Genomic DNA, 13,454 nt, shown 5'->3' with positions numbered 1-13,454 from the left:
ATTAAAGAAAATATTAAAATGGTTTCAGACAATTATAATGACCAGTTCTGCTCACATCCTTTAGTTTAGCTGCAGCAAAGTTTTTCAGCATAAATTTGATCTTGTGCAAAGTCACAAAGAAGTCACCACTGTCAACATCTAACATACAGCATTTACACTGGTACTTCAGAGCTCTGCTGAGCTGAGGCCTTCATGAATAGCCTTTGCCTTCACAACACTGCAGATGTTAATCACTGCACCTACTTTTCCAAACAACAAAGATAAAAAATATTTCCCAAGATTACTGTTGCTATTGCTATAAATTTTGCCTCAACTTTGTTACAGATAGCTGATCTTCAGTTAGTCACACAAGCAAAACTCATCTGCTTTATATGCATACAGGCCACTACATTTTAATTACTAACACAAACAAGTAGAACTGCTATCAACAAATTAACTGTTCTTTTAATCACAGAATCACAGAATGGTTTGGTTTGGAAGGAGACCTTGAAGATTATCCAGTTCCAACTCCCCTGCCATGGGCAGGGACACCTTTCACTAGACCAGGTTGCTCAGTGCTCCATCCAGCCTGGCTTTGAACACCTCCACAGTTAAGGCACCCACAACTTGCCTGGGCAACCTGTTCCAGTGCCTCATCACCCTCATAGTAAAGAATTTTTTCCTAGTATCTAATCTAAACCTACTCTCTTTCAATTTGCATCCATTCTTCCTTGTCCTGTCACTACATGCTCTTGTAAATAGTCTTGCTCCATCTGTCCTATAAGTTCCCTTCAGGTGCTGGAAGGTCACAATTAGGTCACCCCAGGGCCTTCTCTTTTCCAGGCTGAACAATTTTAATTCTCTCAGCCTGTCCTGATAGGAGAGGTGCTTCAACCCTTTGATCAACTTAGTGGCCCTCCTCTGGATTAGCTCTAACAGATCAATGTCCTTTCTGTGTGGGGGACCCCAGAGTTGGATGCAGCACTCCAGGTGGGTTCTCACCAGAGCAGGGGGGCAGAATCACCTCCCTCGACCTGCTGGCCACACTGCTCTTCATGCAGCCCAGGATCTAATTGGCTTTCTGTCCAGATGCTGCACTCTGAGAACTAGTCTGTGATTTGTAACCTGAGAAACAGTGCCCAAGAGCCAGCTTCCACAGAATCATGAAGTTAGAACATAAGTTCCTTTTGAAACTTTTCAATTGTGAGTAGAAATGAACAGTATCTGTCCATAACAGCTGAGTAACAAATACCATGAGAATAGGGACCATAAATTAGGGGCCTGACTGAGACAGACCTAGTACACAACAAGGGCATTTCAGCACGCACTTCAGCAATATCGGGCTAAAGGACCTGGCAGTGGAGCTAGATGGTTATTAAAGAAAGTGATTTGAAGAATTCAGAAATGTCTGTTTCTGAATTATGCAGTACTGTTTCAAGGTTCTGTCAAAGTTATGGGTGTTTTCCTGTGTTGTTCTGAAATGAAAAGCAGAGTTGAGATAATAATGTTCAGTGAAGGATATTAATTTAAAACATGCACAGGGCTAAAGCATGCTATCAGCTGCTTTATGATACAGAGAAGCTTGTAAGGGAATAAAATAAGGACAGCAGAAATATTTGATTTTAAGCTTGGTGTTTTCCCTTCAAATACAGCACTAAAGGGTATAGTTTATATTCTATCACTGTTCTGATATTGAAAAATCTCATTTTCTTGTACTTCTGGGTGAAATGGGAGTAACTGCAGTGGTGCTGGGCATCCTATATAGTCACAAAGCTAGCACGAGCAGCCCAAGACTGCTGTGGAGAAGCAACCCCAAAGCTGGAAATGTTTGGAGCAGTATTTGTCACCAGTTACACCACTTGATTCAGAAACATTTTTGGGGTCAACTTCAAGCTATTCTGCTGATACCCTCTAGTACAAGGCTAGTGTATCTTATGATCCCAGTAAGAAAGGCACTCAGTCTCCATAAGCTATTGTGTAAAATACCATTTTCTGGAGCTAACCCAACAAAGAGAAAGCATACAAATAATCTTACACCCCTTCAGGTACTGGGAGCCCTGAGTTGTGCAGCATCAGACAGACCTCTGCTCAGGGCATGTATGGATCCTATCCACAGAAAAGTACCACAGAAAAGTACATTTTGGTTTTGAGCCCTCTTCTAGAATTTTCTTAGAAAAAAATATTGTATTCATCATATCTGTTGTCAAACAACCACATGTTTACATGAGAGCTTGCTGCTCCTCTTTAAGAAAAAGAAAAGGCCACACAGGCGGTGTAATCAGCCACACAGCCTGGGAGCTGCCTGCGGGCTCCTCTGTTACCATGGCCCAGCTTGAAGGACAAGCTGTACTTGCACGACAGTGCAGCACAGCACTGGCCTATGCCTGCTCATGTTGGCACCCTACATGGATCACTAACTCTTTGATGCACAATAGTTTTCTCATTAGGATTGTTACAATCCCAAAGGAAAAAAATCTTGCAGCTGCTTAAGGTTTTAGGCTTTGCTTCCCTGCTATGGGCATCGGATGGTGCTCTGTGACACTTTGGTAGCTCCTTAAGGTGAGCTCTGCCTATTATCAGACATGAGACACAGCAGCAAAGGATTGTTGCTGAAGGGTTCCTTTATTATCAAGCAATAGGGCCATGGGATTTGCAGACAGGCTATGCCCCAAGGTCAGGGGACCATAATGATGTAGAGTGCATCAGGCTTCTCCCAGCATCAACCACAGCATGCACAACACAGCTGCAAGCACAGGGGCAAGCATTCTCCTACTGTACAGGGAACAAGATGCTTATGTGTAGCATTAAACCTGCATTATATGGGAAAACTGTGGTTTAAACATGTCTTAAAATGGCTTTTGGTGGTGTCTTTGCAAACACATGCTTCTTCTTCCCAGCACCCCTCATGTTATCCATGCAGGAATGTCCTGGGAAGGTGTCCTGAGCCCTTCCTGTGATTGGGTGTTCCTGTAAACCCCTTGAGACTTCTAATTGGTTACTCTGTGAATCCTCCTAAACCCTATAAATGTAACATCCCCCACAATAAACGCTCTCTTGCCTCCTCTCCACGCTCGGTGTCCTGTGACCTGTCTCCGTGCCGACCATGGGGCCACGTGCGGGGGGGGGGGAGGGGGGAGCACCTCTCCCCTCCAGGCTCAGGGCCTGAAAAAACCCTGAGAAACCCCTGGAGTTTCCCTTTCCCCATCCCTCAAAGCGTCGCAATGGTTCTTCAGATGGAAACGGAACTAGAACTGGGCCACCCCACGCCGAGGGTGGGGAAAGGAATCCAGACTTATGGCTCCGTCTGGGATGTAGGATATGTCGCTGCTTCCCTTCTTTACATAGATGCCCTGGGACTTCATCAGATGATTTCTGTAGCAAGTGGCGGATGAGTATGTGCACAATACAAGTAAATCTCACATCTCACCTTGCAAAGCATTTGCCAAGAACACAGACTGTGTACTGTAACTGAACATGTTCAACATCTGGGGAACATCTGCTTTTGAGGGTTGCTCTGGGATCATCATAGCTCTTCTTACACCAGCTTCACATGGTTGCCTCTGGGCTCTTCTACAGAATGGATTTTCAAGAACATTCTACTTACTAAGGTTCTACATTACTGTCCACCCTCATGCTCACTTTACATTTAATATAAGTGGTATGTAGTACAGCAAGAATCAGAAATTGTCTCATAGCACTCCATGTAACAAAATGGACTGCTTGATTGATCCTGCAAGCCAAGCAATATGAAACATTCCCACTGACTGATGGTTTTTTCTTCCGGAAAAACACTTATTTCACTTTCCACTTAAATTTCAGCTCTCAGATTTGCTAATCTGCTATCATACAGGTAACTAGAAAAAGTTAGTAATTTAGGCCTCTGTTCAGGAAGAAAACTTTAATGCTAAGCCTTAGAGCTAATTGATCTTAGAAAGTCAGTATATTTAAAAATACACAAAAGTTTGTATGAAAGCACAGCTCTAATACACACAGAGAAATAATAATTTTGCCCAATATAAAATATTTTTTATGTCAGTTTGTTTTGTTTTGTATAACTGAAAGGTTTAGTGCATGAAACCTAGTTAACCTTAATAGAGAACACTGGCAATTTACAAGAGCAAATTTGATCACTATATGGTTCTGAAAGGAAAATATATTTTTCTAAAGAAGCATAAGGAATACTGATGCATTACAAATTAAAATTATGTAGATATCATTCACAGAAGCAGCTTAAAGGGGAAACGTAGATTTTAAAGTATAGCAGGTATGCATAAGCAACAGTTTAAAGAAATATGTCCTTTGGAAGAAGCTACTTTCTTTTACATGTTTTAAATTACAGGTAAATATTATACATAGCCTGTATGTATGACAAGCATTCATGTAGCCCTATTTAAATGATACCAATTAACACTACATAATCAGTACAACCTGCATTATTAAGTTTAGATTAAGTGTTAGTAAAAAAAAAAGTCATGAACATCTCAATATATCTTCTATCTTCTAGGACTCAGAACATTTTTCTAACTTTCCTAAAACATTTTAGAAAAGCAATTTAGTGTTTTAAAACTCTAATTTATTAAACAGTATTTCTTCCTTTATGTTTTTGCCCACATTTTGTCTGTGAAGGCAACAGAATAAATTATAGGTCTGGTTTTCTTCTACTTCTTCATTTGGGCAAGTGTAACATTGTAAAGGTAAGGGCATTTAGAAAAGTTAAGGAAGGGCAAAAGGAAAAACACAAAAAGATGAGAGGAAAACAGGTAGCAGATTACTGATTTGATTGCATCCTGACAACCTCCTTCAGTTATGGCCTTTTTTGAGTTTCTGGAAGGTGCCACAGACCATGTCTTCTATGCTTAGGAATACAGCCTCAGAAAAACTGGCCATGTTTACCTTTGGATTATGCTCACAAACTGTTGAAAAGAACAATCTGTCATGAGCCTGAGCTGCAGCAGGAATCAGGTCAGAGCTGTACTAACAACTGTACAGTAGAGATGACTGAACTGCATGGTAGTGTACATTTTCTGGCCCTTTTTAATGCACTGTCACAAACCATGCAATACAGACTGTGTCTGTGACTGACCACTACCAGCGATATGTGATGCTATCTGTTAGGTGCTTGGGTGCACAGAGCTTTTCCATATTCGGCTACAGAGTTGTCCAAACTCACTGTTCACTGTGGACTTTCATGCAGAAGGATATTAAGTAACTTGAGTGCTAGTTTGGGTCTATGCTAAATATCCAGTACAGACAGAATAAATATAAAGTGATCTACCAAATATATGTGGAGAGTTGGTGGCTCAACCAAGACTTTCTTAGTCTTGTCTCTATGCCTTGCCCAACAATTCCTGAGCCCTGGACTAATGTGTTACTTCTTGACCATTTTGCTGATTCTACCGGTTCAGAAAAACACTGAAACTCACAATAAATCCACATATTCTCAAATAATATTAAATTAATTTATTGGTGTGATAATCAAAACACTCTGCAGCCAGGGGACTACTCATAACCCCAGGAACCATAGCCATGTGAAAGAAAAGAAGTCGTGTTCTTCACTGCTTTGCTACTTTAGGACCATACAACAAGGTTGTGATGGGACCTTGCGGGTCACTGAGTCCAGGCAAGTCTCGCTGTCAAAGAGATTTCATAATCTTTTTTAGAAGCTTTCTGAACTCAAAAACTGCTCCCATAGCACATTTTCCAGGGTGTTATGCAGCTGTGCATCAAATTTGCTATGCAGGGGGACTTCCATTGTTGCTCTGCGAGGAAGCTGACCTAAGAAGAGCCTGCGGCACGTGTGGGCCTGCTGTGTGATTGCTAATATGCTGATTTGGAAAAAGTTGCCGAATACTGAATGTGACCTGGCCAAGGTAACTCTGTGTCTCACCTGTCTGAATGGGTTTTTCTTTATGAATAGTGTGTTGTAATTCAATATGAGACTTAGAGAAGCAAGGCTGGGAAGCTGCAACCGTCCTCCATTAACTGCTTCTCATCTTATACTTACACATATTCTCAAGACTATGTTTTTTTTATTACGAGTGAAGATGCTACTTGCAAGGGTGCAGGCCCAATAGCTTTTTAGGCCAAGATGAAAGCCTACGAATTAAAACACAGTAGAGGCCAAAAGATATTTCAAAGGGTTAAGAGAGAAGGCGACAGTGGTTTGATTTGTGGGCAGAGGATATCCGTGAACTGAAGCCTATGCAGAGCTTGCTGTGTAAAAGCTGGGAATTAACAGTGGTCCTCAGAGAGGAAAGCAGGAGCCAGTGCCTGCTCCCACAGCCCTTTAGCTGAAAAAGGTACCAAAGGTGGAAATTTCAACATTTGAAGCAAAACCTGCAAAAAGGAGAAAGAACTAAGGGGTTAGGAAAGATTCACAAGACAGAGACAGAGCCCTCTAACACTGTCTTTACCAGAGTCACAGAGGAAGCATCCTCACCAAGTCAGGAATTGCTCTGACTTCTCTGTCTTCCTAGAAATCATCAGTAAGACAGTGAATACCGCAAGAAGCCCTAAGGAGTCCATTCAGGAAGGCTTCAGTTTCCTCTCAAGCACATACAGGGAAGCTCAAAAGTAAATGATTAATGGCCCAAAGCTTTATCTGATCTGCTGCTACAATTAAAGTAGTGGCTGGCAAAGCTCACTGGCCTCTCCCAGGTACTAATCTATATTGGGCTGTTTCAAAGAGCTCCTGAGAAACTGGAGCTTACATAACCTCATTAAAAGTTATTCGAGAGGCATTTCAGTTACATTAATGTACTGTATGACTACTGAGTATACCCATACTGCTCATATATAAAAATATGAGTAAGTCATCTGTTGGGTAGCCAAGGTTCTTCAGTTATGTCTAAATGGAATACAAATATTGGCATTTGGATATAAAGGATGGTCACTGAGTGAAGATGAATTCAGTAAGTAAATTCCATCCACACATTTGGCTAGTAGTGACGTGATCTTTCTATGAATGCACTTAAATGTTACACCTGTAACTACCAAATTCTAACATTCCTCATGACAAATACCATATGGAGAGACTGAGCAGTTAGAAAAATAGATTTGAGCAAAGGTTAGATTATTTTTATAAGCTACAGGCAGTTTTCACAAACAGCATTTACCTCTCTGAAAATATGTACTTATATAATGTTTCATCTACCTCAGTATCATTCCTAGACACTTTTACTGAAAATTAATAAAAACCAGCTCTGACACTGCCAAATGAAAGAACAGCTGTTATTTTCAATGCTGACAAAGAATAGCATAACACTTTTAAAATTGTGAAAAATTTAACAGCACCTAAAATTATTCAGTCATGGAGCACTAGGTCTATAAAGACAAGGGATGGCACCACCCCCACTTCCTTCTTGATGCGGTCTCATAATTTCTTTTGTGCTGGACCTACAGTTCATGGAGCTGTCTAGAAACCAAACTCAGAGGACCGACCCTGCCAGTAGCAACACTATGTTGCTGTTGTTGTTGTTGCAGCTGTTTTACTTTTCAAGTGGACTAGGTCCTTGATTTGTCTCACAACCACACAAATTCTTCTGCCAGCAGAAGGGTGGCAGCAGCAATGAGTGGCTGGGAGCAGGACAGTCCTTGTCCACAGCAGGTCAGACCATGCTGAATGCAAACAGATGTGAAATGAGGGCATCAGGGACATGTATGTTCTTGGGGATCTGAGTCCTAGAACCATCATCTCATAGATGTCCTGAGGCAATGAGTCTCCTGACTCATTCCCTTATGTTTTATATTTAAATGTTTTACTATTGAATATATAATTTCTATTCTTTTCGGAGCAGATTTTGAAACTATCAATTAGTATTGATTTAAGGTCAGAATAGTGTCAGCTACTTAAAATATAATTAGAGACAGAAATCAGTCCTCATACTCCTGAAGTACAGAAATGTTTCTAAATTGTAATTTGAAGCAAAAGAAATTTTTTGCTTTGATGGAAAAACCTAATTTTTTTTATTCCTTTATTGCTAAAAAGTGTGCAACTGGACTTTTTGCTTACTCATAAAATATATACACTTCAAAAGCCTTTTATTTAAAAATATTATCAAATCTGAAAATTTTAATTAAAATGTAGAATAGTCACACACTTAGAAATTGTTTTGAATAACATTAACCTTCTTACACTGCTCTAGGTTCTACATATATTGCAGCACAGGATTTCTTCAACGTTTTTTAATAATCCCATCAAAACAATAGGACAAGGAGTATTTAAAGTTCCGCTTAAGCTGATGTTTAATTTCAGTGGTTGGAAACTATCTTGATTTATTTCAGAAATTCAAACTTCACATGAAAATATTTAAATAAATGTCCTCAAGTGAAGCATTCCTTGTACAAAGCTGGAGTTCAGAAATTAAAGAAGGAGAAGAACACAGAAGTACAGCCTAACCTTCTGTCCACCTGACCTGCATTTGCCCACACCTGCAGCTGTGACAGCTCCACTATGATAACGACCTGCTTACAACTCTGCTGCTGCAAGGACATGAAGCTTCTCCTACCGAAAAGGAAAAAAGTAGTGTGACATGGACAACGGATTAAACACACGTAAAGTTTTTCAACTTCACATGTACCACTTACTTCCTATAGTAAATTCCTTTTGGGGGGTCAGGGGAAGTCACTTAAAAAATAAATATAAGAAAACTGGGAAGAAAAAATACAGCCCTTAAGACAGGCTGGATCACAAGAACTGCAAAAATCAATTCTGACATAAGACCCTGCTTGATATATCCAAATTTCAGATAACTCCTACATTTCAAGCATGCTGGAGAGCACCTCAAGAAATACCACCACTGCCAAGGCACAGACAGTTTTGACAGAAGTCTCTTTAACTTGCTCTTACAGATCTGCAACAAGGAAAATCCCCAAATTTCCCATGCTGTCTCTTCTGGGGCATCACAATTCTGATACCTAACCTAAATCTCATGCTGAGGTTTCATCTGCTGTACTGCTTGCTCTTTCGTCTTCACTGTGGACTTTCAGAGCGCTCATGTGCCACACAGGCTATATTCCTATTTGTTCATGCTAGGATAGCCATAAGCCTGGTGAATCATGCTCAGACTGAGGTTCACTATAATCTGATTGTTCTTCATGGAGCTGCTCCATACTTGGCTGTTCTCCACCCCTAGCAGCCACTGGCTTTCACCTTGCCTTTGTGCTTCAGGAGCATCCTGAGTCTCCAGAACATTTTTCTAGTTTGTCAAGATCATGTCTGAAATCTAATCTTGATCCCCAGCATATTCCCAGCCTTCTCAGCAGCACAGTCGGTGTTACCCACAAATCCAGCAAGCGTGCTGCCTGTGTCATTATCCATATCACGGGTGGAAAACTTCGCTGCACTGGATGAACCTCTGCGTTTATAAAGCTCTGCATTTCCACGGCTGGCAGCTGAGAACTGCTCAGACATGTAACCGTACAGCCCCGCATGCAGTTCCGCAACTAGTTGTCCCTTGCCTTGGACTATATCGAAGTGCCACGGGAGTCAAATCCACGCTTAAATGAACTATAATCTCATTTTTCTCCCTCTTCGTTTATCAAAGAGGGACGTCGAACTTACAAAGCCGCCGCTGTCGCTCCCACACCCTTCCCTCACCCTCCGCGCGTTCCGCAGCGCTCCCTGAGCGGCCGCGGCCCCCGCCGGGGTCACCATGACGACCCGCCGCCGCTGGGGCCGGTGGGGCGGCGCGCCGGGGGTTGAGCCGCCGGGCTCCCAACCGGCCGCGGCCAACAGCCACCGCCTACACGCACCCACCGCCTATTTAGGGGCACCGGGCTGGGGGGTGGTCTCCGTGGCGCAGGGCGGCAGAACTGCCTGCGTGGGCCAGTGGCGAGCGGAGCGGAGCCGAGCTGAGTCGGGCGGCGCGGTGCGGTGCGGGCTCGCTGGCAGCGGGGCGGACAGGAGGGAGGCAGGCAGGCAGGCATTGCCCGAGGCGTCACCAACTATTTGTGGTGGTTTAAAGGATTTAATGCCCCCTCCCACAACTTAATTTTATTTTTGTGGGTTTTTTTTCTCTCCTCCGAAAGGTACCGACGTCGGGGCGGCGATGCGTCGTACCGGTGAGAAGAGCCGGGTGGGGCGGCGGCAATCGTGCCCCGCCGCCCTCCGCAGCACCGGCGGGCAGGCCGTGCTGGGGGTGCTGACGGAGAACCGGCAGCAGCGGCCCGGCGGCCAGGTGAGCCCCGCTGCCGTCGGTACAGCCTCCCTCCCTGCCCGCCGAGAGGCCGCAGTCCTCCCCGCGGGCCGCCGTGGGTGAGCTCCCCGTCCCGGTCAGGCCCTGGGGCTGGGGCCCTGCCGCCGGCAGGAGCGGTGCGCGCACCGGCTCTCGAGGCTGCAGGTGAAGGCCTGGGGATGACGGGGTGAGTAGGTGACTCAGGCTCCAGTTATATAAGTGTGAGTTTCTCGAGAAGCCCTGCTCAGTCGTAACTTGCAGGCACTTCCTCGTGGAAATACTCTTGAGTAAATAATTCATCCTGGAAAAAAGGGAGACTTGAGCGTTTACCACCTGTAGTGTAGCGGGTAGTTTAAGGAAGGGCTGTTCACTGATGCTAACCCAAAGGTCCCACTGCTGTGTGCTGGCCATATTCCCTTCAAGGTACCAGAGCCTTCAAGAAGCTCAAGTTCCTGGCAGGTTGTCTGGCTTTTCTGTTCCTTGGGTCCTCCTGGGGTCTGCTAGTGTGGCAGGGAAAATGTTACCATGCTGACTTACAGGATCTAACATAGCAGCTAGTACACGTACACAAACTCTTCTTGGTTGTGACTCTATAAAGCCCCTAACTCAGTTTGTGGCTTACTGGTAGTAGACAATGTGAAGGACTGTAGCCTGGTCACACTGTAGCCTGTAGTCCTAGGGATTGCGATGCTTAAGCGCAAAAGTTCGGACTTCAGTTTTTCAACTCTGCTTGAAGCGCCTTCTTGCAAGTGAAGTCCTTCATAAGTCTGTGGCAATACCTAAGCACTTCTGTTAACTTGCTGCACTTGCAGCTGCTCCTTGCCAGAATTGAATGTGGAGCAGACTCTGCATTTTCCAGCCGCATTAGAACCAAGCAGCACCCTTATTCTCTTTGGTGTTAGGCACTGAATGTGGGGCTGCTTCCCCCCCCCCATTCCTAATTTTCACTACACCTCACCCTTTCTGTGAGGAGTTTGTCATAGCAAGACAGCAACAGGTGGTACTTCTGAAGCACCAATTGTAGCTGGTGGCTTTTTCCATGAACTTTTATGTTATTGGTGTCTGTTAGGCAAGGAAAGTGGTTTTCTTTCTGCAAACAAGTGGCACTTGCTGTTTTTTCCCTGAGTTGCCCTTCCACGGCTTATATTGTGTGCTCTGCTTCAGGGTGCTGCTGTTACCAAGCGCTTCCCTGGCTCTGAAAACACCATCCCTTCATCTGGAAAAGATGAAGTGCCCAGCTGCTTGTTCAATGCTTCATCGAAGCAAGGATTTGCTATCTACATAGATGACCCAGAAGATAAAGAAAACTACAGCTACCAAGTGTCTGAAGAGCTGGAATCAAGCCAGTGTGACCTGAATACTAGTGCAATGACATCCAGTATTCACCTGCTATTGGATCTGAGTTCAGGTAACTCCTGTTACTACTCAGATGGTATCCATAGTGCAACTACACTTAGGGTGCCTATGAACTGTGAGGCTGGTAAAGTAGTGAGTAGCTTATGTTACATAAATAACACTTCAAGATAACTTTGTTTGTGTCTACATGAGGCACAACACTTCTGAGTTAAAATAGGAAGGTGCAGGAGGATGTGAAGGAAGAGGTTACTTACACAAATGTCTTGCTGCTTCGTATTACTTGTTAGGATCTCCTATGGTAGTGGACACATCCTTCCAGTCCCAGCCTGAGGATCACATGGAAGATGTCATAACTCTGACTGTGGAAGAGTATGCAGAAGACATCCATCAGTACCTCCGAGAGGCTGAAGTGAGTGGCTTGTAAGAAGCTTACAGGTATTTGTGGTCCCTGTGATGGGCTACAGTATTGCAGAGATGTATGGCTGTATGGCTGCCCTGGGATAACCCAAGGCTGCCACTGAACTACCGAGGAGAGAAAGCAAATAGTAAAAGTCATCTCTGAAGGCAGTATATAGTCAGTGATAAGATCTTTCAGGATTATTGTGTTCCTGAAATTTCCTGTGATCGGAGCATCTCAACTCTTTGGGATGAAGAATTCTTGCAGATGGGAATAGAACGCTGAAAAAAATACTAAAGCAGTTTGATATGATCCCACTGACAGCTGTCTTGCTATAGAAGCAGTTTTTCCTAACTTTGTGTCAGAGTAGTGAAGTGCAGGCTCCTAATAAGAAGGGGGGGAAAATATGAGTTGTTCATTTTCAGGTCCTTCTGAATGATTTAATTGTTTGATGGCAAAGGCTGTCTGTAGTCCAGGAAGTCTTTTACTGTTCTGCTGCTAATACAGTAGCTTCTATCTCTTCAGTGTAGAGAGATGCCACTAGCTGGTAATTATTACAACTGGCACTATAATTGTACTTAGTAGTAATAGTTATTAACAGTGGAACACTGCTGCTCATTTTAGTGTAAGTATAAAGAATGTTAACAAGCTTAGAAATCCATAGTTCTCTTTGAGGTGAACATCCTGATCCAACTCTTTCCAAACAGCTAAGATTCAGGCCCAAGCCCTATTACATGAAGAAGCAGCCAGATATCACAACAGGAATGCGTGCCATCTTGGTAGACTGGCTGGTGGAAGTAGGGGAAGAGTATAAACTTCGGACAGAGACTTTGTACTTGGCAGTGAACTTCCTGGACAGGTTTCTTTCCTGCATGTCTGTTCTCAGAGGGAAGCTGCAGCTTGTCGGAACAGCAGCGATTCTTCTGGCTGCGTAAGTATTTCATCTCCTGAAATCTTGGTGAGGTAAAACTTATTTTTGGACTCAGTCTCACAGAAAAGGAAGGAAAGAAGCTTGCAGTAGTAGGTAGTTTCTCATGATGTCTCAAGATTAGCAACTTCAACTACGTTGGCGCTAGCAAAATTAAAGATTTAATATTTGATGTGAGGAACTGTAGTGGGGAAACCTAGTAACCATAACAGCAGGAGTGAAAACACTACTGTGTTAGGCTCCTAGCCTGTAGGGGTGCAATAGATTCACAGTTGCAGTCTGCAATTAGCCTTCAACTGCTTTAAGTAGACAGGGTAAGCAACACAGCTTATTGCATGGGGTTTTGTTTGGAGTGTGCTGTGTTACTGAGACATTCCTACTGAAAGTTTGCTAATAATCAAGAGTTAATATGTGTGAGAGAGTGTGTTTCTATCTAGACTGATGACTTGGAGTTCCTCTAAGCGTATTTGCCCAAATTTGAAGCTAAATTGTTAGTTAGCCTGGAGGAACAACTAAAATTAGAGCTCTACACAAGTCTTAGTAATGTCATATGGTCATCCTGACATAGGTCCAGCAGAAACTTTCTTTTGCTATTGTACAAGTTTCGAGCTGGCTTCCC

The 13,454-nt window shown here is 43.4% G+C and overlaps 1 protein-coding gene across 5 annotated transcripts in view; it reads left to right on the top strand.

Moving 5' to 3' along the window:
• The first annotated feature begins 9,801 nt into the window (after positions 1 to 9,801).
• CCNA1 (cyclin A1) overlaps positions 9,802 to 13,454 on the top strand; it is a 6,690-nt gene continuing 3,037 nt past the window's right edge. The window contains exons 1-5 of one of the 5 annotated variants that reach the window (XM_027650808.1): positions 9,802 to 9,894; positions 10,009 to 10,157; positions 11,319 to 11,562; positions 11,798 to 11,919; positions 12,615 to 12,838. In XM_027650808.1, the coding sequence (XP_027506609.1) occupies positions 10,029 to 10,157; positions 11,319 to 11,562; positions 11,798 to 11,919; positions 12,615 to 12,838 (719 nt within the window). In that variant the 5' untranslated portion in view covers positions 9,802 to 9,894; positions 10,009 to 10,028. Of the gene's footprint in view, positions 9,917 to 10,006; positions 10,158 to 11,318; positions 11,563 to 11,797; positions 11,920 to 12,614; positions 12,839 to 13,454 lie in introns of all 5 variants that reach the window. The other 4 variants (XM_027650797.1, XM_027650779.1, XM_027650786.1 and 1 more) reach the window with 4 other exon arrangements.

Source organism: Corapipo altera, unplaced genomic scaffold, assembly GCF_003945725.1.
Source record: "Corapipo altera isolate COAL_440 unplaced genomic scaffold, ASM394572v1 0, whole genome shotgun sequence".
In the NCBI taxonomy this organism is placed as follows: Eukaryota; Metazoa; Chordata; class Aves; order Passeriformes; family Pipridae; genus Corapipo; species Corapipo altera.
The sequence above is the reverse complement of the archived record's forward strand: the minus strand, read 5'-3'. Positions and strand labels throughout refer to the sequence as shown.